Below are 26,412 nucleotides of genomic sequence, written 5' to 3'. Positions count from 1 at the left end.
AGCTGTAGCCAGCCCGCGGAGCTTCCGGAGAACCAGCCGCAGCCGCAGCCCTAGCCGGAACCGCAGCCGCAGCCGAGTGCCAGCCACAGCTGCGCGCCAGCCACAGCCGCGCACAGCCGCAGCCGCAGCCGCGCACAGCCGCAGCCGCGCACAGCCGCAGCCGCTCGCCAGCTGCAGCCGCGCACAGCCGCAGCCGCGCGCCAGCCACAGCCGCACACAGCCGCAGCCGCAGCTGCGCGCCAGCCGAAGTCGCGCGCAGCTGCAGCCAGCTGCCTCAGCCGCCGCCGAAGCAGCAGCAGAAGCCGCAACAGCGTGGGAAGCCGAGGAACACTTCGTCCTTGGATGGCTCTACACGACCTCCCTGGTACCCTCATTCCGTGAAAGGTTCCCTCGCTGCGCCACCGTGAAGGGTTTTTGGGACTAGGCCAACAAATTTTGCGGCCGCGAAGGGGACAACTGGTGCCTCTTTATGCTCGTTGCTAAAGCCAGCAACTTTCGCCAAGGCGCACTGTCCATCTCGGACTATGCGCTGGAACACAAGAAGCTGTGGGACGAGGTGGACTACTACTTGCCGACGGATGATCCGACGTGCAAGTCATTCCAGAACACTCTTCGCCTACGCCTCTTGGGGTTTCTTTATGGCCTAAACAAGGAGTATGACGACACTCGGCGCCGTGCCCTCCATCGCAAGGAAGGCCTTCCTTCCATTGATGACTTGGTGAAGGAACTCCAGGAAGAGGAGAGTCATTTTCATGTCATTGGCACTCTCTCCTCGGAGGCAGCTCGTGACTCGATTGCCCTCCTCGCCCAGCCTCCCTCGCCCGCTCCTGCTCCCCCCGCGGAGGCGGCCCCCTCCGGGCTGATTTGCTCCTACTGCAACAAGCCTGGACATCTCCGCAAGTGGTGCAAGAAGCGTCAGTACGACAACCGGAAAAAGAAGGAGGCTACCGAAGGGAAAGCTATGGTTGCCTCCTCCTCTACCTCTTCTACCAGCCCGGCGACTATTGAGCAGCTCCAAGCCGACTTGTCCCGTCTCCGTGACCAAGTGGCTACTATGCAGACTCAGACTCAGTCGACGGCACATTTTGGTGGATTTGGTGCGTTCTCTCTCCCTCAGTCTGAACAGTGGTATTGTGGTATGGCTTCTTACTTGCCTCTCGTATCGGATACGAGCTGGGTTCTTGATTCGGGGGCAACCGAACACATGACCCCGTTCAATGACCCGTTTGTATCCTACGAAAGGCATAGTGGGGACCGTACAGTTCTTACAGCCGGTGGTGGACGGTTGCGTGTTGCTGGAATTGGGGCAGTGTTTGTAGACGGCCTCGGAGTGGTCAGCAATGTTCTTCATGTCCCCGCCCTGCGAGCTATACTTATGTCTCCTCAGCGTTTGGTTGACAGTTTGTCCTGTTCTTTTCACCTCCAGCCTGACGGGATGTTTCTATCTGACAAGGTGGGTCGGACTACACCGATTAGGCGGGAGAACGGGTTGCTGTTGTTGGACGATGGGGGGCGCCCTCGGTGCTTCCTGCTTAACCGCCAACTCTGACCGGCGGATGTGCAGCGTATGGGACGTCTCCAGTTGGCTCACCAACGGCTGGGTCACCCGCCATTTTCAGTTTTACAGCGCCTCTTTCCTTCGATGTGTACTGGATTGGACCTTCAGACTATCGTGTGTGATGCCTGTCAACTGACGAAGCACCGTCGTTCATCTTTCTCTCCGTCCACCTCGCACTCCTCCACTCCATTATTTCGCATCCATAGTGATGTTTGGGGACCCGCCCCGCAGGCTAGCCTAAAGGGCCACCGATACTTTCAGATCTTTGTTGACGAGGCCACCCGCTACACATGGGTCTACTTGTTGACCGCCAAATCTGAGGTTGCTCCGACGGTCCGTCACTTCTGCACCATGGTTCGTACTCAGTTTGGCCGAGGTATTCAGCGCTTCTGCTCCGATAACGCCCGGGACTTCGTCAACACGGAGCTGGCCACGTACTTTGCTGACCATGGGATTCTCCACAAGTCCTCTTGTGTGGCCACCCCGGAACAGAACGGTATGGCAGAACGTCGGATCGGGTATGTCACGTCGACCGCCCGTACCTTTCTACTGAACTATTCTGTTCCGTGGGCGTATTGGGGCGAGGCGGTCTTAACGAGTACCCATCTCATAAACCGTCTCCCCTCCCAGCCCCTCGGGTTTGTCAGCCCACTAGATTGTCTCTCCACGGCGTTCCCCCATCTCTCACTGCGGACTGGACTCCTCCATCGCATCTTCGGGTGCACGGCGTACGTCCACGATACGGTTCCCACTCGCACGAAGCTCGATGCTCGAGCTCTCCGGTGCATCTTCGTCGGGTACGTTTCTCTCCAGAAAGGTTATCGTTGCTACCACCCTCCGTCTCGGAGATTTTTCATCTCGGCAAACGTCACCTTTGCCGAGCATGAGTCTTACTTCGGTGATTCTACCTCGCCACGCCTTCTGCTGGTTGAGGCGTCTTCGACTCCTTCCTTGGAACCCTTTTCATTTGTGGGACCCATTCCTCCACCGTCGCCGTCCCCAACCACCTTCTCTCCCTTGCCTCCTACCGTCTCACCTCCCGGTGTACCGTATCCTCCCCCTAGTGCACCTCCTAACCCCGGGAAGTCCATCTCTCACCCCGGGGAGCTACCTCCTACTCTTGGTGCACCGTATCCTTCTCCTAGTGCACCACCTTCCCCCGGGGAGCCTCCCCCTACCCCCGGGGAGCTATCTTCTTCTCCCTCCTTTGCTTCCGCTCCTCCGTCAGACGATGCGTCACCCTCGTCTACTGATGATGATGCTCAGTTGGGATGGCCTATCGCCCTTCGGAAAGGGGTTCGTCAGTGCGCTCGCACACCTCTCTACCCCTTATCTCACTATCTCTCTTTTGATCGGCTAAGCCCTTCCTACCGGTCCTTTCTTTCTCACATCGAGTCGCATCCCCTCCGTCGTCGCCTATCCGATGCTCTTGCTTCTCCTCATTGGAAAGCGGTGGATGGATGAGGAGATGCAGTCCTTGCTCAAGAACCACACTTGGGAAGTCGTCCCACTTCCTCCTGGCAAGAGGGCGGTGGATTGCAAGTGGATTCATGCCAAGAAGCATCATGCTGATGGTACTCTCGAGCGCCTCAAGTCTCGACTTGTGGCTCGGGGGTTTACTCAGTCGTATGGCGTGGACTACTTCGAGACCTTCTCTCCTGTGGCGAAGATGGAAACAGTCCGTCTTCTCTTGGCGCTATGCTCATTCCGACTGGCCGATACGACAGTTCGATGTGAAGAATGCTTTTCTCCACGGTGACTTGACGGAGGAGGTGTACATGCAGCCACCTCCCGGGTATACCCTTGGCCCCCCGGGCACCGTTTGCCGGCTGCGGAAGTCTCTCTATGGACTGAAACAGTCACCGCGGATGTGGTTCGGTCGGTTCTCTTCGGTCATGAAGACCGAGGGCTACACTCAGAGCAATGGGGATGCCTCCCTATTCTTTCGTCACAGTTCCGCGGGTGTCTCCATCTTGGCCGTGTACGTCGACGACATCCTCATCACGGGGTCCGATTCTGCAGAGGCCGGCCGCCTCAGCTCTGCGTTGGCCAAGGAGTTCGAAATCAAGGCCCTCGGGCTTCTTCGCTACTTCCTCGGCCTTGAGGTGGCCTACTCCCCCCGGGGGGTCTTTGTGTCACAGCAGAAGTATGCCGTTGACCTACTGGCCTTGACCGGAATGACTGAGTGTGCACCGGTTACTACTCCCATCGACCCTAACGTCAAGTTGGGTAAGGGGGAGGACTCAGCACCGGTGAACGCATATCAGTACCAGCAGGTGGTGGGGAAGCTCCTGTACTTGACCCACACCCGCCCCGACATCAGTTTCGCCGTCAACCTCCTCAGTCAGTTCATGCACTCTCCGCGGGAGATCCATCGTCAGGCGGTCAACCGGGTACTTGCGTACCTTAAGGGCTGCCCCGGGAAGGGCTTGTTCTTTCCTCGGAGTATGGAGCGGACCGTGAAGGTGTACACTGATGCGGACTTTGCCGGCTCAGTTGTGGACTGTCGTTCCATCACGGGGTACTGCACTTTTGTCTTTGGCAGTCTTGTCAGTTGGAAGAGCAGCAAGCAGGACAAAAGTGTCCCGCTCCAGTGCTGAAGCCGAATACCGGGCACTTGCCGATGGGGCCTCTGAAGGCCAGTGGATATACGGAATTCTCCATGACCTTCGTGTGGAGTATTCCGGCCCGATCCACTTCTACTGCGACAACAAGTCGGCCATCGCCTTGGCAAAGAACCCTGGCCAACAGGGACGGATCAAGCATATGGAACTCCACCGCTACTTCTTCAAGGAGCGCGTGGACGAGGGCATCTTTGACTTGGAATTTGTTCCATCCGCTGATCAAGCTGCTGATGTCCTTACCAAAGGACTATCTCGACCTCTCCTGCAACGTGCAGTGTCCAAGCTCGGCATGGATGACATCCATACTTCGCTTGCGGGGGGGTGTTAGTGAGATAGTCAGCCTTATGGGCTAATGGGCCCTATTCTATAAGCCCATTAGCCCTCTTATCATTCTCTCCCTCCTAGGGTATATGTATACCCAGCCATGTACTCTATTGAGTTATGTCATTATCTTCTTCCTTCCTCTCTTGACAAATTTCATTTCGGTGAGTCTATTTTTTGTTTTTCCCTTTGCATAAACAAAGCGGGTGACATGTTTACGGTGGCTGTAGGTTTTGGAGGTCCTAATTTTGACAAGTTCTCTGAAATGAAATACACGTCCTTTCTGTTGATTTTCGTCTGTTTCTGAATGTAATTCCGGGTACATAAGTAATTTGATGACAAGAAGATTCCTATTAAACTTAGTATTTTTAAAGACATGGTGCATAATTACCTGTCTATGCAAGTGGGTTAGTGGGAACTGAACTGTGTTAGGGCCTGGATTTGATCTCCCTTTTTTGTCGTTTCCTTACCTCAACTTCTTTTTCTATTCTAGACAAAGAATACTTTGGAGCAGTGGCCCCACTTGAATGAGTTGAAACAGTGTTACGAAGCTGATTGGTTGAAAGATGAGAGCAAATACGGCCGCTATGATCGTGCTGCATCCGCCCCTTTTAAAAGTCAAATTTATGAAGGTCCAGATACAGATATTGAAACAGGTAATGTAAATGATTGTTCATATTTTTTTTAGTTTCATTTGAAAGAAAATCAATTCTTCATACCTGCTACAATTTATACACTTTATGTAATGTATTTACTTTCTAAAAACTTCTTGAGTCCCGCTGTTGAATCTCATGAATAACAATGTAAAACATAGAACTGCCATTTGTGGTGTTTGTGATAAGGTTCCTTTATGGACCTATCATAGTTCAAAGAAGAGGTGTCAACATCATAAGTGCACAAAGTGACTCGCACGTGCCTACTTCAATTAAAGACGGGAGCATGAATTGCTTTCTATATAAAACATTGGGAGCCATTTGAAATTTCATCAAATTTAATTTCAAGATTGACAAAGCTGATTCAGGGGGAGGCGAGGAGATACTCCCAACCCTGATGAGTGAGTGTTGATCTGTTCTTATCTCGACATCAACCCGCAATGAGACCTATTTGGTTCCTCACTATCACTATCTTCTTGATCTTGATATCAATTACTGTTCTCATTCTGCATTTCAGTTGTCGTGTTCTTGCCTTCTCTTCTGCTAGTCTTGAGAGACAGATTTCTTGGAGATCTGCTGGCTTTGGAATTTATTGCAGAAGGATATACTCAGTTACATAGAATTTTGGTTCAAGAACCAGGATTGTAATAGTTCGTTGTCCCAGGACACACACATCATATGCCAAGGACGATGGCAATTTGTCATTATTTCCCGTCATCTTGAACAGCTAGACGAAGGGATTCATCCCTCTGTCACCATTGTGCTTGTCATCAAACGTGGCTAAGAAAACGACAGCATGATCCTAGTCAGGGATGGGTACTCGTAACAATGATGATTCACCATCATCCTCTCATTATCATCAAATCAGAAAATGTCTCAAATGAGGGATTGAAATCTCAGGCACAATAGAGAGATCTTATTTGCATATAATCAGTTTCTTGAACTATTTGGAAAATTTGACATGAAACTGTTTCCTTCTGATGAAAACATTTCTTTTCTTTGCTGATTTTCAGAAATGCATCTTGGTTGCGCTAGGCACGCTAAACCTGAAGATTGTACCGATGATGACGTTCCCACTACTTCTGGCAGACAATCCTCGGTAACAATGGTTCCTTGTTTTTTATTTCTTAATTGCAATGTATATTTTAATGGAGTTTTCTGATTACTAACCATTTAGGACATAAAACAGAATAAACGTTTTGTATGGTTTGAGCCGACTTTCATTATTTTCCACCCTTTTCTGCTATTCTTGTTTTTGAACTCTAGATATTCCAGTAGTTTTTGTGCAGGATCGTATCAGTCTTATACTTTTGCTTTTGAATTGCCTTTTTGAAACTCTTATCCTTGAATCTTGTGTTTGTATTTGGCCTCCAATTGTTGATTGTATTTGGGCTATTTTTAGAGTTAAATTCGTCAGTTGGCTGTATACTTTTGACAAATCAATTAAAGGATACCAAGAGAGGAATTAAATCTTTATTTTTTTCGTCATGTTATTCCCAAATTATTTTGTGGCAGTTTCTGCTGTTACCAGGCTAACTCAGAGCTTCTCGGAAATAAAACTTCCGAGTGGAAATCCAGTAACCTACAATGGATGAGATAACCCAGCCAACTTCATGTTATTCTCTTGATTTGTTGGTTCAAACCAAACTCTTTTTACTTTATTTCCAACCCATGGATAAATTTACACCAAACTCTGGAATATGAAATATCGATGCTTCATTTATTCATATTTGTTCGAAACGTCATTAACTTTAAAGAAAGAGGCTTCACCTGTTTACTAGGATCCATTACTCTTCTTTTCATGATGGTTCCATCATTATCCATCTTATTCAATATTTATTTTTCCTTAGTTGTGTTTTGCCTGTGATGGCTTTATATCATTTATCTGACATTGGCTTACTAGTTCTTTCGCATTTGTAATCAGCATTTTGGAGATTCACCTTTGCCTGCCTATGAGCCATGCTTTGATTGGGAAACTGAACGATCGATTATTTTCGGACAAAGATCTTCAGAAATTCATCCATTTCAGTATTCAAGGTATGATCTATTCCTTAATTCTTTATCTCATTCTCTATGGGACAAAACTATTTTTTTTAGATGGTCAAACTTGATTGACGACACGTTCTCATTCTCTGAGGGGGTGATGTTTAGATCTGCAATCAACAATTTTTCACATTTTATACAATTATTCGTGAATCTCTAACGATATCACTAAATTCTCAGCGCCCTGAAGATTTCTGTGAAGGTTGTTTCTTTAACATTTCAAGCTGGACTACCTGGTAGATTCTTTGCATCTGCTTTAAATATATGATCTTGTATGTGAGTATCCCTTCCTAAACACAGAACCACTCACTGGTGGAATTCTTTCCTTGGTTTAGAACCCTTCTATGGGACGATCTGTTTGTACAATAAGGACAGACGGGAAAAATTATCGGAAGACTTTTTCTTTCACATTCTGCCTGACAGTGGACTTGAGGTATGTCATTTGGATGTTTTCTACTTCGCCTTTTCTCTTAGCTCTCTGACCGCAGTATTATGTTTTTACTTGTAAACATTCTCTTTTTGTTAAATCTATTTCTGTTGATTCAGTTCATTTAGTAATTATTGACTAGTAGAACCATTATTTGTACGTGTCTGGGTGACTTGTTGAAATACTGTAGGTGGAAGTTTTGAGATTCTGTTTTGTTGTTATTGCAGTTTATTAACGTCCTTTTCTATCTTTAGGCCAATTCTCTGCCACAACGCCGGGGTATTTTTTCCTTAGATGCTCCTTCACCGTCAGTCTGTCTTCTTGTACAACTGGAGAAGGCAGCTACTGAAGAAGGGGGGATTAGTGCGTCTGTATACTCCAGGAAAGAACCCGTAAGTCTTAGTTGTGTCATTAGCCCATTTTTTGTCTCTCTTAGACATGTGATCACTCGTGTGTTATTAAAAACCATTTATTGGATGTGATAATTGTTTTTTAAACAAGCTTGTTGAGTTAATTGTTTTTCTTTTCCAGAGACAAACTGCGACGTTTTATTTGACGATGGTTGTTAAATGTCAGCAAAATATGCAATAATTTAGTGTTCAACTTTTCTTAGTTCATTTTCAATCGCAGGAGCTACGAGTTTACTTATTTGATGTGTGGACAATGGTGGATCCCTTTTTTTTTACTTTTGAAATCCTTGGTCATCTGTGATAGAAATATTGATTCCGACTTCTCTAAGAACTTTAAAATCCTAGCATGAATACGATGTTCTCATCTAACATTATCCCATATTACCCGTTACCCTTCTTTTCTGTCTCTGGATCTTGATCTTCTATCTTAATTTGACAGTTGTTACATGAGTATAATGGATACGTAGTGCACGGTGGGTAGTTATTTTGGAAGTGAAAGTGCCCACGTTCATTTAAAAAATTATATGCCATTCATTTAAAAAATTATGTAGTACGTCACCTTCGTATTCTATCTTAACCCTCTTACACCTTTTTATGTAAAATTATCGTCAACTTTGTCTTGTCACGTCACTCTGTTCTAGAAATACTATTGGATGTAGGCTTTTCTTTGATTCTCTTGTAGCTCGATTTTTTCTCAGTAAGGAGTTGTTTTGATGCAGACAAAACTTATGGAGATTGCATATGTTTACAGGTGTCGTTGACAGAGAAAGAAAAACAGAAGCTTGATGTATGGTCGCGAATCATTCCTTACAGAGAGCCGTTTGCGTGGGCCATAGTTCCGCTTTTTGAAGCTGGAACGTATTCATCCGCTGGAGTTGGCTCCCCTAGTAGTCCGCTTGCGCCCAGTATCTCCGGATCCAATTCCTTAGAAAGTGCCGCAGAGTCGTTTACGAAATCAACTTTGGATGGGAAGCTGACACATAATTCGAATGGGGGTCCTATTACGCTTGAAATATCGAATTTGAATTCTGTGAAGGAGAGCTACACAGAGGACTCCCTTCAGGTGTCTCAATTCCTCCAACATTATTTTCTAATTTAGTTTTTCATTAATGAGAAAAAGAACTCCCACTGGGTGCTCATCAGCTTTGTTTCACTGATGTTTTTTTTATGAATATTTTTTTTGAAAACTTCATAATATTGATTAACTATGATGCTTCATCTTTGTGTATTTAACTTCAGTTAACCCTGTAGCTGCAGGATAAGCCTCATTTTGATTTGCTATTTCGTCAAATTTTCTGCTTAACTATTGTTGAATCGTGTAAGAGCAATATGTTCTATAACTTGTTTTGGTCCAAATGATGGTATCCTTGGACGCTCTCTCGATGGTTGCTTTACAGTTTAGCTCTTGAATGGGAAATTTAATGTATAATTTTTTTCTCGTAGGACCCTAAAAGGAAGGTTCACAAGCCTGTTAGAGGTTTGCTGAAATTGGAGATTGAAAAACGCCAATCGGACATGATTGATGGTGATAAGGTGTCTGAAAATGGCAGCCTGGACGAATCAGTTGATGTGGGAAACAGGCAAGCAGACAGTGGTGGAATCAATGGGAAAGAAGTGAGCCGGGCCAGGCTGAATGGTGCAGGCGCTTTTCCCGCTACTAGTGACGTAAGCAGAAGTGCTGGCTACTAGAAGATCCCTTTTTTTTTTAAAGAATGCTACTAGAAGATCTCGTGCTCTCCAACCTCAAACGTTTATGTTGAAAATCCGTTCTCAAAAAAGTTTCGATCAAACTTTTCATTTTGTGATGGTGATTTTGTCGTTTCTTATTTTTTTTCGTTTCAGTGACGTGCGACCTTTTTCTCATATGAGTTGTTTCTCATGTGTTCCTACGGTTCAGTTGTCACATTTGTTGTCTTTTTTTAGAATGCTATCTTGAAAGTCAACTGCATTTGCCTTTGAAGTCTCATTCTGCAATGACAATAAGTCTCTATCTCTCCTTATGTTAATGTTTTTATTGCATTTTCTCTGTGGTTTCTTACTTCTAAAGTTGTGATATCTTGCACAAATGTCTCACTAACCATACTTGTGTTTGTTCCAGATTCATGTTTTTGATTTCCGCACATTGACTAGGAGCGAGCCCTTTTCACAGCTTTTCCATAGTCTCTACGTTTACCCATTGTCTGTAAGCATGAGCCGGAAAAGGAATCTATTCATACAGGTGGAGTTAAGGAAAGATGATCTTGATATCCGGCGTCAACAAATTGAAGTACGCATTTTTTTCAGTTTGATCTTTTTGTTCTTTTGATAAAACGAGCTAATGAGTTTTTTTCCTTGGAAGGCTTTATATCCAAGAGATCCAGATACAGCTCTTCAGAAATGTTCTCACACTCAAGTCGCTATTGGTTCTAAGCTTGCATGCTTCCATGACGAGTTTAAATTATGTCTTCCCTCTATTCTGACTCCGCAGCATCATCTTTTGTTCACCTTTTTTGATGTGGACCTTCAAATGAAACAGGAAACTCCAAAGCCTGTGAGCGCTTTTGTACTTTTTTCTCATTTATTCTATTTTTGCGATTTTAACTATTTCTGTTGCAACTAATATTTGATTCTTCAGGTTCCTATAGGATATGCTGCGCTTTCTTTGTCCACCCATGCTCAGTATGTCCTCTTTTTCACCAAATTTCTCTTTTTATACCACCATATTTAAGTCTGCAGAAAATCCTGTTCATTTTCTGTTAAAAAATCGTAGTACAAATTTAAAAAGTAATACAACCCTTCCCAAGAAGTTTTTGAGGAAGGCTTGTACAAGGAGGGAAGCTCGTTTGACTACCTATTGTTATTAGGAGGAAGATCGTGACCTTACAAATAAGAGGGATCGAGCCTCAGTAAATCATCTGGAGCAGTGCTGGACATTGGAGATACTCTTTCCTAGTTATCTCGATCTTTACTGTATACTGCCTTCGAGTTTGTTCAATTCTGTCTCTCTCATGATACCCAAACTGGTGGAAATTATAGTGAATGATAGTTCTCTCAGGAAGTTCGCATTCTGATGACTTCTCAATTAGACATGATCTTGGGGATGTCTGTATCAAACATCAATTAACTTTCTCAATTCATTCACATTATCGTCAAACTGATCAATATTCTTCTGATAGGCTATATTCTGATGTCTCTCTGCCGATATTTAGAGAACTTGCTCCAAATTATCTTCAGGAAGCAAGCAAGGTATTGTTAAGCCCACTAAGAAACCATTTTTAATCTTGATAGCTTTAATGTTTTCATCCTGGTCTAATCTTTCGGAAAAAGATGTCAAAAGACTACGTTTTGAGCTTGCTGCCAACATGGTTCGAATTTTCCTTATTCATTTCCTAAAATTGAATTACATGGTTTGATATTATTAAATTGTACCTCAGGAAATCGTCTGTTTGATGGTAATTTACGACAGGAGCACAACGAGTTGGTCATTTAAAACATTTGTCAGCTGGTGACGTACTAATTTTATTGTTGTATATGCAGGAACGGTACTTGGAGGATGGGAAAACTCTTTTCAAACTGCGTTTAAGATTATGCTCTTCCTTGTACCCAATCAATGAGAGAATCAAAGATTTCTTTGTGGAATATGATAGACATATGCTGAGGACTAGTCCTCCGTGGGGATCAGAGCTTCTTGAGGTATCGGTTGTTGATCTTTGGAGGCTTGGTGCTTCAGAACCGCCTTATGTTATATGTGTTTTAGTATTAACATCGCTATGTTTACTTCCCCCTGTTTTTCTACCTCTTTAGACGTGCTTCTGAATCTTTGTATATTGTTGGGTTGTACTTTAGAGGTGTTCAAAATGGTTGTCTATTCTATGGGATACTCAGCTGATTGTTTCTGATCTGGATTACCACAAAAAAGAACTTGTGTGAATTGGTGTTGTAGTTTTTGTTCGCCTTTGAATATCTGTGGTGCGTGAGCTGGTTTCTGATCTAACTACAAAATATATCCATTATGATGCGATACTGTAGTCCTAGTGAAATTCATCCGATATTTTTTTGAAGAGAGAAATTCATCCGATATGATTTCAATCAAGAATATTTAGTTTTTTTATTTAACCTGCGTCGCTTGTTTCTCTTCTATGCCTAGCTGGTCAAGTTTTCACCTTTCCACTCTTTGCTCCTGGACTGATATACTTGATTAGACTTTATGCAGTTCCCTTAGGATTTGATCTTGTGGTTTTCAGGCTATTAACAGCCTCAAGAACGTTGACTCCACTGCTTTACTTCAGTTTCTTCAGCCAGTACTCAATATGCTCCTTCACCTCATTGGGGACGGTGGGGAGACACTTCAGGTGCCCTATTGTCCATTTTTTCATACTTTGACGATACTGGGCTTCCAGCTAGTTTTTTGGGTTATAAAGTAGTTGAAACTTGGCGACCTTGGTCTAAGTAATCTCGTTTTATTTGATTTTTTTCATCAACATCAGGTGGCTGCATTTCGTGCTATGGTCAATATCATAACTCGGTATCTCTCTGAACTCTAGTAGCAACCATTATTTGAATCCATATTTATTCCTCAACCGGTTTCCTTCTGGTCTCGTTAATATGGATTAGATAATGAATTCATCTATGTATGTGATCTTTCTCGCTGTTTCCTTGATTTTTTTTTTTTTTATTTTCTATTTTTGAAAGAAGGTAGGGCAGGCCACCCGGAAACCGGTGGTCTACCTATTCCATTAAAAAAACAAGCATAATGTACATATCATCTACAGACATGGCCATGGATGGCCGAGAGGAGTTACCCCCCCAGCCCCCAAAAAGATACTAAAGACTCAATGTCCGAGAGGACGCTGTCCACCGATGCTGCCCCGCCTTTGAACACCACATCATTTCGATGCATCCATACATCCCAGAGTATCGCCAATATTTTCCCCCAGTCCGCTCGGCGCCGGTGTCTACCCGTCGTGAGTGACGTCCAAAACGCGGTGTCGGAGGAAATATCCACCCCGTGGACCCGCTGTGTTGCCCATACTCCCCTGGCAAATGGACATGTGAAAAAAAGGTGTGAACAGTCTTCCTCCCCCCCGGCACACAGAGGGCACGAGACAGGCTCCGTTGGTGCCCATCGTCTGGGATATACCTGTGTGACCACTCGCGGTCTCCTCAACAACCACCCAAACAGGCGCACCTTTAAGGGGATTTTTTGTTTCATTATGTGGTGACATGTAGCGCCGGTGGAGTTGTCGTCCCTCACTTCCCCACGGATTTTCAAATAAGCTGCTTTTACTGAGAAAGGTGGCTCCCGCCATGCCCACCCGTCTCGGGATGCTCCAGAGGGGCTAAGATGGAATATGAGCTAGTGCATCCTCAGCAACTCCACGAACCGTTCCTCCGACAGCGACCTAGGGAGGTTAGGGACCCACGCCTCGTCCCAACATTCGCTGATGGTGATATTAGGGTTCCTCGCCAGCGCAAAAAGCCTTGGGAACTGCGTCTTCAAGGGGCGTTGTTTTGTCCAGTTGTCTGCCCAAAATCGGAACCGTTCACCATCCCCCAGCTGAGGATCGAAAAAATCCCGGATGTGGGGAATGGTTTGCCTCAGGCTACGCCAGAATGGGGATTCTCCTCTCTTTTGCGCCCACCCCCTCTCCCAATTCAACGGCGGATCATACGCATCCCTTAAAACTTTGAAAGCCAGCCCTTCCGTCGATGACATCATCCGTTCAACCCATTTGGCAAGCAGTGCAAGATTCATGGACTCTAAATGAAGAATCCCCAGTCCTCCCTGTGAGCGGGAGCCCCAAATAACGCATCGGAAGCGAGCTTCGCGGTGTACCTAGCGCACCAGCGCATAGATTCTCCTCGTCAGCAGATAAACCGAACCCCACGAATGCTGATTTTTCCCAATTGAGACTTAGTCCCGAGAAGTCCGCGAACAAATCCAGCAAAGACGAAACGGTGTGAGCTTCTTTCACCGAACTTTCCATAAAGAAGGTCATGTCGTCTGCATACTGGAGCAAAGGAATGCCCCCCGGATAGCTTGCCGTGTGAAAGCCTCTTAATAGGCCGTGCTCGCCCGCCTTAATGGTACAGCTAGCCAGAGTGTCTACCGCCAGGACGAACAAAAGTGGAGCTAGAGGGCAGCCCTGCCTGACTCCTCTCTGTGGGTGGATCCATCCTCCTTCTGCCCGGCCATTGACCAAGATCGCAAAAGAGTGGGATGTAACACACTGTCGCACCCATGTCACCCACCTCTTGGGAAAACCCCTCCTTCGCATGACGGACCATAGGAACTTCCAGTCAAGCGAGTCATAAGCTTTCGCGAAGTCCACCTTCCACATAAAACCCTTTGTCCCACTTCTTTTCCATGCGGAGATGATCTCTCCCCCCACCACTGCGCTCTCTTGCAATTGCCTACCCGGGATGAAGGCCGATTGGAACGGACTAATTAGATCCCCGATGATCCCCCTCAACCGGTTGGCCAATACCTTGGCAATGATGAGATAGATGGAATTCGACAAAGCAATGGGTCTGAAATCCCCCACATTCACTGCCCCCGTGCACTTGGGCAGCAGAAATAAGTATGACCGGTTAAGTCTTTCCAAGCCAAACTTGCCCCTCTGGAACTCGTTCAAGGTATCCATCACGTCAGGGCCGACAACTTCCCAGAATTCGCTGAAGAAAAAGACTGGGAAGCCGTCAGGGCCCGGAGCTCCCTCTCCATTCAAACCCTTGATCGCCGTCCTCACCTCCTCCGCACTGAAAGTCCTCACTAGCTCATGCTGTTGTGCTTGTGATAATCGGGATACCCCCTGACCCTCCCATCGCCTCTGGTTTCGGAGTCCTCGCTTAGTTACTGCTTGGAAATGGCCCGCTAGTGCTGCTCCCACCACTTGTGCCCCTACAAACTCTTGATCCCCCACTTTCACTGTGGAGATGTGATTTGACCTCCGCCTTCCATTCGCCACCATATGGAAGAACCGAGTGTTGGCATCTCCCTCCCTCAGCCAAATCTGCCGCAATCTTTGCCTCCAATCCATCTCAAGCTTCTTATCCTCCTCCACCACCACCACCTCTCGACATGTTTTCCTTTCCTTGAGTTCGTCTTCTAACAGGCATCTTGTATCTTCAATGGCGTCCAAATTTTGGACCCTCAATAAGGCTTCATCCCGTCTTCGGCGTCTTCCCTCTCGAATCTGTCTCTTCACCTCAATGAGGTAATGGCGCAGGCCTGCCAACTTGGTGGCCAGCCTCATCATGGCTGAGCCCTGTGAAGAGTGACCCGTCCACCATGCTATCACCTTCTCTCTGAAGCCCCTCTCGCGTAGCCACGATCAGTCCAATTTGAAGGTGGGTCTAACCTGCCCACCGTTATCCTGCCATATTAATTGGGGCGTGATCAGATAAAGGTCCGGGGAGAGCTCGTGCATCTGCTAATGGATGTGTCTCCAATAGGTCGATCGAGCACAGGAATCGGTCCAAGCGGGAGAGCATGGTAGGACCTCTCGGACTACGCCATGTGTAGTTGCAATTCAGCGGTCCCATTTCTTGCAGTCCTGCCCCCGAGATGAATGCCCAGAACGCCTCTGATCCTGGGTCCTGCCCTCCCAAGCCATTCGGTCTATCGCTCGACTCCAGGGTGACGATAAAATCCCCGCCGAACAGCATTGGGGACCCCTGAAAGAGAGAGGTGACTACCTCCAATTCCTCCCACAATCCGTGACGTCGGGCTGCAATGACCGGACCATATACTGATGCCACCATGCATTGGAATCCGTCACTTCTTCTCCGTAGATTAACAGCCGCCACTTATTGTCCTGTCCACGACTCTTCCTTAGCAAAGGACGCCGTGTTCCATGCCACTAGTAAGCCCCCTGACCTGCCCGTGGCATTTACGGCCACAACGCCCTCCAGAGAACCCCTTCCCACTGAGTTCCATACATTAGTGTCCCATCTCTCCAACATCGTCTCTTGTAGGCACACCAACTCCGCTCCCCATTGATGCAAATAGCTGCCCACAACTCCCCGCCTCCCTTCGTCCCGAAGGCCGTGTACATTCCATGATATGCACTTCATTGATGATCCGAAGCTTGCCCCCCTTGTACTCTCACCGGAGTTACTCCCACCACCTCGGCCAACTCCGCCAACGTCGGATGTGTGCCATGGACCTCCTCTGTCACCGCGGCCTCTGTGTGGCTAGAGGACTCTGCAGCCTCTACCCCGCTGTTTTGCTGATCTCTTGGCACAGCCCCATGTGGCTTTCGACGAGCTGCCATCTTCTTCGATCGTCCGTCGGCGATTAGGCGTATCTGACCGTTGTGTCCGGGCACCACCCAAGTCTTCTTCCCGTCCTCCGTAAGCGCCAATTTTCCCCTCCGGTAAACAACTCCCTTAAACCGTCGGAGATCCTTGATTTAATTACTTATTATTGGTGAGAACATCACCCATAATTATTTCCTCTGCTCTACGTTTTTAAAAGTATGTCTACTATCTTCTCTTGGCTGATTGGAGGGGAGAGAGAGGAGGCAGGGCTTCAGGAGGAGCTTGGCGCTCTGGTAACAGGGAGTAAAACCCTAGAAAATAACTTGAATTGCTCATTTTCGTTCCTGTTGTATCTACCTTAAATAGGCAAGTAGACTATTATACTTTAACGTAGATGCCCCTAATGCAAGAGAGTGAAGTTTATCCCAGCGTTCTAACATCTATAATACATCTCTGCAGAGCGTAAAATGGATTTTCTGTTATAATTTCTATAGGGAATATCTGTTGTCTTTCTTTGCTTTTGTAGATCTCTTATAATGTATAAGCAAGTCTATTCGGTGAGATATATCAGTTGAAGCGACTTAGTTCATGGATCCTTTTTTCTAAGCGTGGATCTCTGTATTATGAGAATTTCATTGGAAGATGTAGAAATAGCATGTCCATTGTAGGTTTCTGGGAGCATATTACTTATGTATAAACAAAGAATGTACCCATTGTTTCTGGAAATAAAATCTATCTGTTCACTTTCTCTTCACTTTCATGTTTTTGGTTTCTGTCGGTGTCATTCTTTTGGAAATCATGCGTTGTCTTCGTTTTATTTGAATTAGCAATTTCAAGTCACTTGATGGATATCTTATATTTGTGAAGACTTCCAAATTTTTATTCCTATTTAAAATTGTTCAAGTGGTCCAGAAATTCGCGAGAATAAATTTTGTTAACACTGTCTGTGGCCTTTTTGCCCATTCCAATTTTCGCAGTGTTCAGCAAGAGTCTTCTGATAGCGCAGAAAGAAACCGATTTCTTGTTAGCTATATTGATTTTGCATTTGATGATTTTGGAGGTCGCCAGGCCACTGTCTACCCTGGTCTGTCTACCGTGTGGGGAAGCTTGGCTAGGAGTAAGGTGAGAGCTTTTTTTTCCGTATGTTGAGTTTTGAGTATTTGTTTTAAATATTCATCTAGCCTCATCCACACTAATATTTTTCATAGATTCCAATATTAGCTGATGAAAATTTAATTTCCCATAAATACATCTGAGTTGTTAGCTGGCGAGCCTTCGTTCTACAGACTTTCCTTTATTGAACTCTCTCTTATATGACATGTAATAGACTCCTAAGGAAACCCAGTAGTGTGTAACCTGTCCTGTGTCCCTTTATGTAAGAGATGCACATCAATAGATTTGTGAGAAGACAAGTGATCTTTCTCTAATGGTTCTCCTCCTCTCCACCTGCCCTCTAGGCTTTGGTTGAGGACATGGTATCAAAGCGGGATTTTTGAATATTACACCAAAGTCTAGAAGCTGTTGTCAACCTACCTCGCCGCAATGCATCGAGCGACATGAATTTGTCAAAGGTGTGTGCCATGAAAAGCGTCGTCAAGGTCGCCTTGTGACCTTGGAGTGAAGCTTGTTTGTCGTTGTCAGTACGTATGGGAGCTACTGTAGTCGTGCCATCACTGCAGATCCAGGTCTTGTATCTGTATTGCCAATGCTGCATCTGGATTCTAAGATCGTCTGTGAGTCTTACCCATGTGCCAAACATAAGAGAACATCATACTGTGGGAATGGTGAAAGAAGTGTTATCCTGTTCTCTCTTATTCACAGTGATGTATGGGGCCCATCACCCATTACATCATTGACAGGGTAAGGTGGTTTCTTATTCAAATTAATGGCTGTACACGGTTGAGTTCCGTAGAATCACTGAAACACTAATCATAAAAGACAAAAATAGTACAAGATTTCTGCAGAAGATTTCTTCAATGAAAGATTTGTCTTCATATTGCCTGGTGTAAGGAATAGTACAAGAATCTTCAACCTTGTATTTCTTGAAACATTTGTCCTTGTACCCATGCTGGGAGTTAGCATCTACCTAACAGCTTGAGGGAGGGTGTTAGCTGGCTAGTTATCCTTTATTACACTTTCTTTACATGTCTTCTATTTTTGGTCTTTCTATCTTCTGGCCATTTTGTGTAACCCACATAACCCACTATATAAGGGGTACACAGGAACAGATAACAAAACAAGAATTATTATTGTTTCTTGCTTCTTGGTTCTCCCCCTCTCCACCTGTCGTCTAGGGCTTGGTTGCGAGGTCTACACAAATACATAATGTCCAAAAAAGGCAAAGGAGGATAATTTAAAGAAAAAATAAAGAAAGAGCCGATATGGCCTTTAGAAGATGCCATGGCTTACACATGCCATTCCCAATCATAGCATTTTGATTTTCACCGCGAGCATTGTGAAGTTTTCAAACATAAAAAACTGGATGAATTTAAATAGATACACGTAAGTCAAGCCTATCCTAGAAAACGGGAATATATATTTTTAATGTCCTAGAAAATCCTGATCAATTGGGGCTCTGCATCCATAGTGGCGGGAAGAAGGGTTGGAATAGTATTTATTCCCATTATCCTATTTTACGTAGCCACATTTATGGACAAAGTTCATTTTTTTATTTCTGCTTTTTGTTCATATTCCTAAAAGTTTCCTCTTAAGTGCTTCAGTAATGGCCTTTTAAAGTCCTTATTCTAGAACTTATCCTGTGGGAATCTTGTTTTTCTTAATATACATGCTGAATGTGAGGCCTCATGAATTGAAAATTTATGGTTAATTCTTCAGGCGAAAGGATACCGTGTTGGGCCTGTTTACGATGATGTATTGGCAATGGCATGGTTCTTTCTGGAGCTCATCGTTAAGTCAATGGCACTGGAACAGAGCCGTCTTTGTGGTGATAATATTCCTCCTGGTAATTTGAAAATTCAGAATTGTTCTGTCGCATGAAGCCATAACTTCCATCTTTCTGAACTATGCTTGAGCTAAAATAATGGTTATCATTTGCGGTTATTGTTAGGGAAGAGAAGAAGAAGATAATGACATAACTTGAACAGAGTACATGTAAGGGTATATGTACCCTAAGAGGGAGAGAGGATAATAGGGCTAATGGGCTTATAGAATAGGGCCCATTAGCCCATGAGGGATAGTCTATCACTAACACCCCCCCGCAAGCGAAGTATGGATATCTTCCATACCGAGCTTGGAGACGGCACGTTGAAGAAGAGGGCGGGAGAGTCCCTTGGTAAGGACGTCCGCTGCCTGGTCGGCGGATGCAACAAAGTCCAGGTCAAAGATCCCTTCGTCAACTCGCTCCTTGAAGAAGTAGCGGTTGCGCTCCATGTGCTTGATGCGGCCCTGTTGTCCAGGGTTCTTGGCCAACGCGATCGTCGACTTGTTGTCGCAGAAGAAGTGAATCGGGCCAGCATACTCCACGCGAAGATCGTGAAGGATGCCGTAAATCCACTGGCCCTCAGAGGCCCCATCGGCGAGTGCGCGGTACTCAGCTTCGGCGCTAGAGCGGGAGACTTTGTCCTGCTTGCTACTTTTCCAGCTGACGAGACTGCCAAAAACAAACGTGCAGTAGCCCGTGGTAGACCGATGATCCACAACGGAGCCGGCAAAGTCAGCATCAGTGTAGACTTTCACTGTCTGGTCAGTGCTGCGAGGGAAGAGCAGGCCCTTTCCGGGGCAGCCCTTCAGGTACGCAAGGACCCGGTGGGCGGCCTGATGGTGAATCTCCCGTGGGGAGTGCATAAACTGACTGAGCAGGTTGACGGCGAAGGCGATGTCGGGCCGAGGGTGCGTCAGAGGAGCTTTCCCACCAGCTGCTGATACCGGTGGGAATTGCCAGCGCGAATCCTCCCTTTGCCCAACTTGACGTTGGGATCAATGGGAGTGCTCACCGGCGCACAATCGGTCATCCCTGTCAGTGCCAGTAAGTCGACGGCGTATTTCTGCTGCGAGACGAAGATCCCACGGGGGGAGTAGGCTACCTCAAGACCAAGGAAGTAGCGAAGAAGGCCTAGGGCCTTGATCTCAAACTCCTTAGCCAAGGCAGTGCTGAGGCGGACAGCTTCGGCAGCATCAGATCCCGTGATAAGGATGTCGTCGACGTACATGGCAAGAATGGAGACACCGTTCGGGCGGTGACGGAAGAAGAGAGAGGCATCTCCATTGCTCTGAGTGTACCCTTCGGTCTTCAGAACAGAGGAGAACCTCCCAAACCACATGCGCGGGGACTGCTTGAATCCATAGAGGGACTTCCGCAGTCGGCACACGTGACCGGGGAGGCCGAGTGAGTAGCCCGGGGGTTGCTGCATGTACACCTCCGTCAAGTCGCCGTGCAAGAAGGCGTTCTTGACGTCGAACTGGCGGATGGCCCAGTGGAAGTGCGCTGCAAGCGCCAGAAGAAGCCGGACAGTCTCCATCTTCGCCACGGGAGAGAACGTCTCGAAGTAGTCCACGCCATAGGACTGAGTGAACCCCCGAGCCACAAGCCGAGACTTGAGGCGTTCGAGAGTACCGTCCGCATGATGCTTCTTGGCATGAATCCACTTGCAGTCCACTACCCTCTTTCCCGGAGGTAGTGGAACGACGTCCCACGTGTGGTTCTTGAGGAGAGACTGCATCTCCTCGTCCATCGCCGCTTTCCAATGGGGAGAAGCGATAGCATCGGCTAAGCGTCGAGGAACGGGATCTGACTCGATGCGGGTGAGGAACAACCGGTAGGGAGGACTCAGCCGGTCAAAGGAGAGGTAATGAGAGAGAGGGTAGAGGGGGGCCTTAGTGCACTGACGGACCCCTTTCCGTAGAGCAATAGGCCACCCCAACTGATCGTCACCATCGACAGGAGAAGGAGCGGAAGCAATGGGGGACTCCCCGGGAGGAGCAGTAGTCGACACACCGGGAGTCGTAGGAGACTCACCGGAGGGCGAGGGTAGACCGGGAGGGGGGGGTGACGAGGGTTGGTCACCGAGAGAGGAGGAGGGTGACGCACCGGGGTTTGACAAGGATGGGGGGCCGGAAGGAGGAATGGAGACCAATGGGAGAGGGAGAGCTGCCGAAAGGGGAAGGGCAGGTAAGGAAGAAGAGGTAGAGGACACGTCCAAGGACCCCGCAGGAGGAAGTGAGGAAGAGGAATCAAGGAGAGAAAGATCCGGAAGTGAGGAGGGTGGAGTGGGAGTGGTGGACTCCACGATCGGACTTGGCCCCAAGGGGGGGGCCGAGGGAGCCTCATCCAGCGGAAGGCGTGATGAGGTAGAGTAGTCCCCAAAATAGGGTTCATGCTCGGCAAAGGTGACGTTTGCCGAGATGAAGAACCGCCGAGAAGGCGGATGATAGCACCGGTACCCTTTTTGGAGGGAAGAGTAACCCACAAACACACACCGGAGTGCGCGTGCATCAAACTTCGTGCGTGTGGGAGAAGTATCATGGACGTAGGTGGTGCAGCCGAAGATACGAGGCAAAAGTCCTGTCCGCAAAGAAGCATTCGGGAATGCCACAGTCATCCGGTCCAAGGGGCTGGAGAACTCCAGGAGTGGGGTGGGGATACGGTTAACGAGGTGAGTACTCGTCAAAACCGCCTCTCCCCAATAACGCCCCGGCGCCTTGGAGTCCAACAGCAATGTCCGCCCCGTCGAGGTAACATAGCCGATGCGACGTTCAGCCATGCCATTCTGCTCGGGCGTGGCCACACAAGAGGACTCGTGGAGGATGCCCCGGTCGGCAAAGAAGGAGGCGAGGTCAGCATTGAAGAAGTCCCGGGCATTGTCGGAACAAAAACGCTGGATGCCTCGACCAAACTGTGTCTGTACCATGGCGCAAAAGTGTCGAACATTCTGTGCAACCTCCGACTTCGCAGTCAGGAGGTAGACCCACGTATAGCGGGTAGCTTCGTCCACAAAGAGTAGAAAATAGCGGTGCCCTTTCAGACTGATCTGCGGGGCCGGCCCCCAAACATCACTGTGGACTCGGAACAGCGGGGTCGATGTGTGAGACGAGGATGAAGCAAAGGAGGATCTGCGGTGCTTGGCAAACTGACATGGTTCACAAAGCATAGTCTTAAGGTCCACGCCCGAACACAACGAGGGAAAAAGACGCTGTAAACTGGAGAAAGGTGGGTGTCCAAGTCGCTGATGCTCCATCAGAAGGCGTCCCCGACGCTGCTCAGCCACCGAGAGAAGAGTCCGGTGCACCATGAAGCACTGGGAGCGGCCTCCATCGTCCAGCATCAGCAGTCCGTTCTCCCGCCTAATCGGTGTAGTCCGGCCCACCTTGTCAGACAGAAACATGCCGTCAGGTTGTAGGTGGAAGGAGCAGGAGGTAGCATCAACTAAGCGCTGCGGAGACATAAGCACGGCCTGCAGGTCAGGGACATGGAGAACGTTGTGGACCACACCAAGGCCGTCCACATAGACTGCCCCGATTCCGGCCACACGGAGACGTCCACCCCTGGCCGTGAGGACAGTGCGGCCACCACGATGCCGCTCATATGATACAAACCGGGCATTGCTCGGGGTCATGTGTTCGGTAGCCCCCGAATCAAGGACCCAAGTCGTATCGGAGACGACAGGTGAGTGGAAGGCCGTATGACCACAGTACCATGCATCTGAAGATGAAGGGAAGATGCACCAAAGCCGCCGAAGTAGGCCGTGGACGGATTCTGCAGGGCAGCCATCTGGTCACGGAGGTGGGCCAAATCTGCCTGAAGCTGGTCCATAGTCACTGCGGAAGGGCTGACGGAGGAGGAATCAGAATGGGCCACCATGGCCTTGCCTTCTGCGGCCTCTTTCTTCTTTTGCCAGTCATTCAGGCGCTTCTTGCACTTGTTCTTCCCGTGGCCCGGTTTGCCGCAATACGAGCAAATTGTCGTCCCAGCTGGAGGAGCGGCGGAGGTGGGCGTAGGGAGGATCGACGGTGCCTTGCCGCCTGAAGGGAGGGCAGAAAGTAGTGCGGTCGACTCACCCGGGGGGCCGGAGGAGGGAGTCCCATGGAGGAGGAAGTGGCTTTCCTCTTCTTGAAGCTCCTTCACCAACTCCTCGAGGGCAGGAGGACCTTCCTTGCGGTGCAAGGCACGACGACGTACATCATCATACTCGCGGTTCAGGCCATTGAGGAAGCCCATGATCCGCAGAAGAAGCACATTCTGGAACGTCTTGGACGTCGGATCGTCGGGCGGTAGGTAGTAATCCACTTCATCCCACATCTTCTTGTGGGCAAGTGCATATTCAGAGATCGTCAACGACCCCTGACGGAGATTGCTGGCCTGACTTGCAAGGGAATAAAGACGCCACCAGTCGCTTTCCCAGCCACAGAAAGAGCGCACCTGATCCCAGAAGCCTTTCACCGTTTTCTAATGCGGAAGACGGTCGCGGAAATCTGGAGCCAGGGTGTACGCATACATCCAGCCGAGGATGAACTGGTCCTCAACGTCCCACGCTGCATAATGTGGGTGGTCGATGGTAAGGGGGTCTTCAGTGCAATGCTTGAAGAGCTGGCGCGCTTCAAGGTGGTCTCGGCGGCGCATCCACGGGAGTAGATTCGGGCCCCGTAAGAGTGTCGTCTCGGGGACCGACGGAAGCGGATGAGCCACCTTGTAGGACAGTGGCTTCTCCAGGAAGTCGGTCTCGGTGAACGGCATGGTGCTGTTACGGCGCTGCTACGGTAGTGCTGCGGCTGCGGCTGCTGTGCGTGCGCGACGGCTTCGGGCTGCGGCTGCTGTGCGTGCGCGGCGGCTGCGGGCTGCGGCTGCTGTGTGTGCGCGGCGGCTGCGGGCTGCGGCTGCTGTGCGTGCGCGGCAGCTGTAGGTGGGCGATGTCAAACCCTAGGGAAGGAGCTCTGGAGCTCTGATACCATGTTGGGGAAGAGAAGAAGAAGATAATGACATAACTTGAACAGAGTACATGTAAGGGTATATGTACCCTAAGAGGGAGAGAGGATAATAGGGCTAATGGGCTTATAGAATAGGCCCCATTAGCCCATGAGGGATAGTCTATCACTAACAGTTATCATGAGCATAAACCTCCCTCTAGTTCTCTCCTGTAACGGGAAAGGCATTAGGGAACAATTTCCTGCGATCGGAACCAGATCTCACTGTTCTGGAGGATCTTCAGAGGTGTCAACTTACTTTGGTGGCACAATCTATCCCTCATTGATTCTCTCGACCTTTAGTTTACACGTGCCATCTTAAGTAACACGTGTCATCTTAGTCATGATATGTCTTGGGATTTTTCTTACTGCAATCGTTTCATATCGGCAACTCATTCAACAATGGATAAATCCATAATCCCTGCCATATTCCTTGAGTCATAACTCCGAATTCAGCCATTGCGCGGTACATAGAAACATCTTGTTTCTTGCTGCTCCATTTAATCATGTTGCTGCCCAACTAGAATGGATATCCCATAACCTGCATCAACTCAGATATGTACACTCATCTTCAGGCACGCGTTAATTGTAATTCCTCATTCAAAAAAAAGTTGTAATTCCTCATCCCAAATTTCTTTTCGTGATATTGAAGGACGCTATATGCTGCTTAAAAGAAGGGACGTCAAGGAGAAGACTTAAACTGAATTAGCACTGCGTCTGAATTAGGGGTGTCTGTTCTCGTTTGAGCCAAATAAGTCAACTTGCCAATCTAGGTGCTCTCATGATACTTTATCTAGTATCTTTAAAAAAAAACGTTATCTAGTTGATCAGCAACCTCCACTCTTGAGAGCTTGTGATTGAGTTCAGTTGGAGTAGTTAATGGTTCACATTTTAACATGCAAGTCTCTTTCAAAATTTCAAGAGCTTACATCTGTTGGAACAAGATAATGCCTTTAAGCGAGTGAGCCACCTTAATGCCAAGAACAAAAAGTAATGTCTTGATCGTTTTATATCTGAATCAACTGTCACCTTCTTGTCCAAAGCCTTAGCTTCTACACCATCATGCATGTTTCTATAATGTCATCTGTGCAAACAAGGAGAGTTTAGGGACATTTTTGTGGCGTTTAGGGAAACAGGAGAAGTGGTTCTATACACATTCCTTGAGGCCTGGTGACCTCCAAGATGGCCAATGGAGAATCCGTTGCTGTCGATCCCAGGAAATGAATCATCACTTCAAGGCTGTAATAGGACGATGCAGATTGTCCTGCTGAGTGTTCCAGAGCCAATGAAGTATAATGGGCTTAATACTCTGCTCTGGGGACGATATATTGAGCTGATTCCGACAGTTAATTCCACACAGTTAATTCCACAGACATAGGCTAAAAAGTCTGGAAGCAGGGTGATGCACTGCTCCACGTGTGGATGATGGGGAGCATGGCAGGAGAAGAATTCAAGAGTTTTTCTATTAAAGCCAGCAAAGATGATATGGGAGCATCGGCTCCAGCGAAGTTCCAAAGGCACAAATTGACAGATATTTCCTCTGGTCGCCTAGGAGAAATATCCCATATATTATGTGAAAAATGTTTCATCGAACCCCAATGTGTTGCTTAATTTATGGAGGAAAATCAACCTAGGAGAAATAAAACGTCAATTCTGAGGAGCGACAATATGTGATTAGGATATTTTCCATTTTTCGTATCTTGAGCTCCTGGTCTTCCAAAACATCCCCGCTTGGGGTCGCATCAGTTTTTTGGGAGGCAATAGGTCATTCTGCTTGAACCGGTAACCAGGAAACAAACATAATTGAGCAGCAGACGTCTCTCTGGAACATGCAGAATAAATAAGATTTATAGGTATGAATATTTACATTAAAGTCCCCTCTCTTCTAGCAGGTTTTAATTGCAAGCGGTGAAAGTATATATCATGGGTATGAGATGAACGAAGAACAATGGGCTCATCAGGAGGGGAACTGGTGGCTGGATAGATTGGGATGGTGATACAATCCTATACCTCCTCAGGGGAATCTTTGGTATTTATTTCATTAGGATCATTTGGTCATTTCCATCCAGGGTAATTTCCTCTTAATAGATGTATGTCTTCCTTTCGAGGAGCAGCAAATAATGAAAATTTTAAGTTGTGGTTTGCCTCAACTCCTCGTCGTCAGATGTTCCTAGTTCCTATATATTTGCACTTGCATTAATAAGAGGTTTTAAGAAAT

At 47.4% G+C, this 26,412-nt stretch overlaps 1 protein-coding gene across 1 annotated transcript in view; it reads left to right on the top strand.

Annotated features, from left to right (window-relative positions):
* Positions 1-26,412, top strand: part of SPK1 (guanyl-nucleotide exchange factor) — a 35,621-nt gene that overhangs the window by 3,330 nt on the left and 5,879 nt on the right. Inside the window, exons 3-19 of the mRNA XM_078581445.1 lie at positions 4,997-5,159; positions 6,170-6,255; positions 7,081-7,193; positions 7,380-7,435; positions 7,535-7,632; positions 7,881-8,018; positions 8,788-9,099; positions 9,480-9,701; positions 10,135-10,302; positions 10,375-10,566; positions 10,651-10,694; positions 11,192-11,261; positions 11,553-11,708; positions 12,260-12,367; positions 12,503-12,540; positions 17,255-17,399; positions 19,113-19,239. Of these exons, the coding sequence (XP_078437571.1) occupies positions 4,997-5,159; positions 6,170-6,255; positions 7,081-7,193; positions 7,380-7,435; positions 7,535-7,632; positions 7,881-8,018; positions 8,788-9,099; positions 9,480-9,701; positions 10,135-10,302; positions 10,375-10,566; positions 10,651-10,694; positions 11,192-11,261; positions 11,553-11,708; positions 12,260-12,367; positions 12,503-12,540; positions 17,255-17,399; positions 19,113-19,239 (2,236 nt within the window). The remainder of the gene's footprint in view (positions 1-4,996; positions 5,160-6,169; positions 6,256-7,080; positions 7,194-7,379; positions 7,436-7,534; positions 7,633-7,880; positions 8,019-8,787; positions 9,100-9,479; positions 9,702-10,134; positions 10,303-10,374; positions 10,567-10,650; positions 10,695-11,191; positions 11,262-11,552; positions 11,709-12,259; positions 12,368-12,502; positions 12,541-17,254; positions 17,400-19,112; positions 19,240-26,412) is intronic.

This window comes from Wolffia australiana, chromosome 1 (genome assembly GCF_029677425.1).
Source record: "Wolffia australiana isolate 7733 chromosome 1, ASM2967742v1".
Taxonomy (NCBI): domain Eukaryota; kingdom Viridiplantae; phylum Streptophyta; class Magnoliopsida; order Alismatales; family Araceae; genus Wolffia; species Wolffia australiana.
Note: the sequence above shows the minus strand (reverse complement) of the source record. Positions and strands in the feature narration are given on the sequence as shown.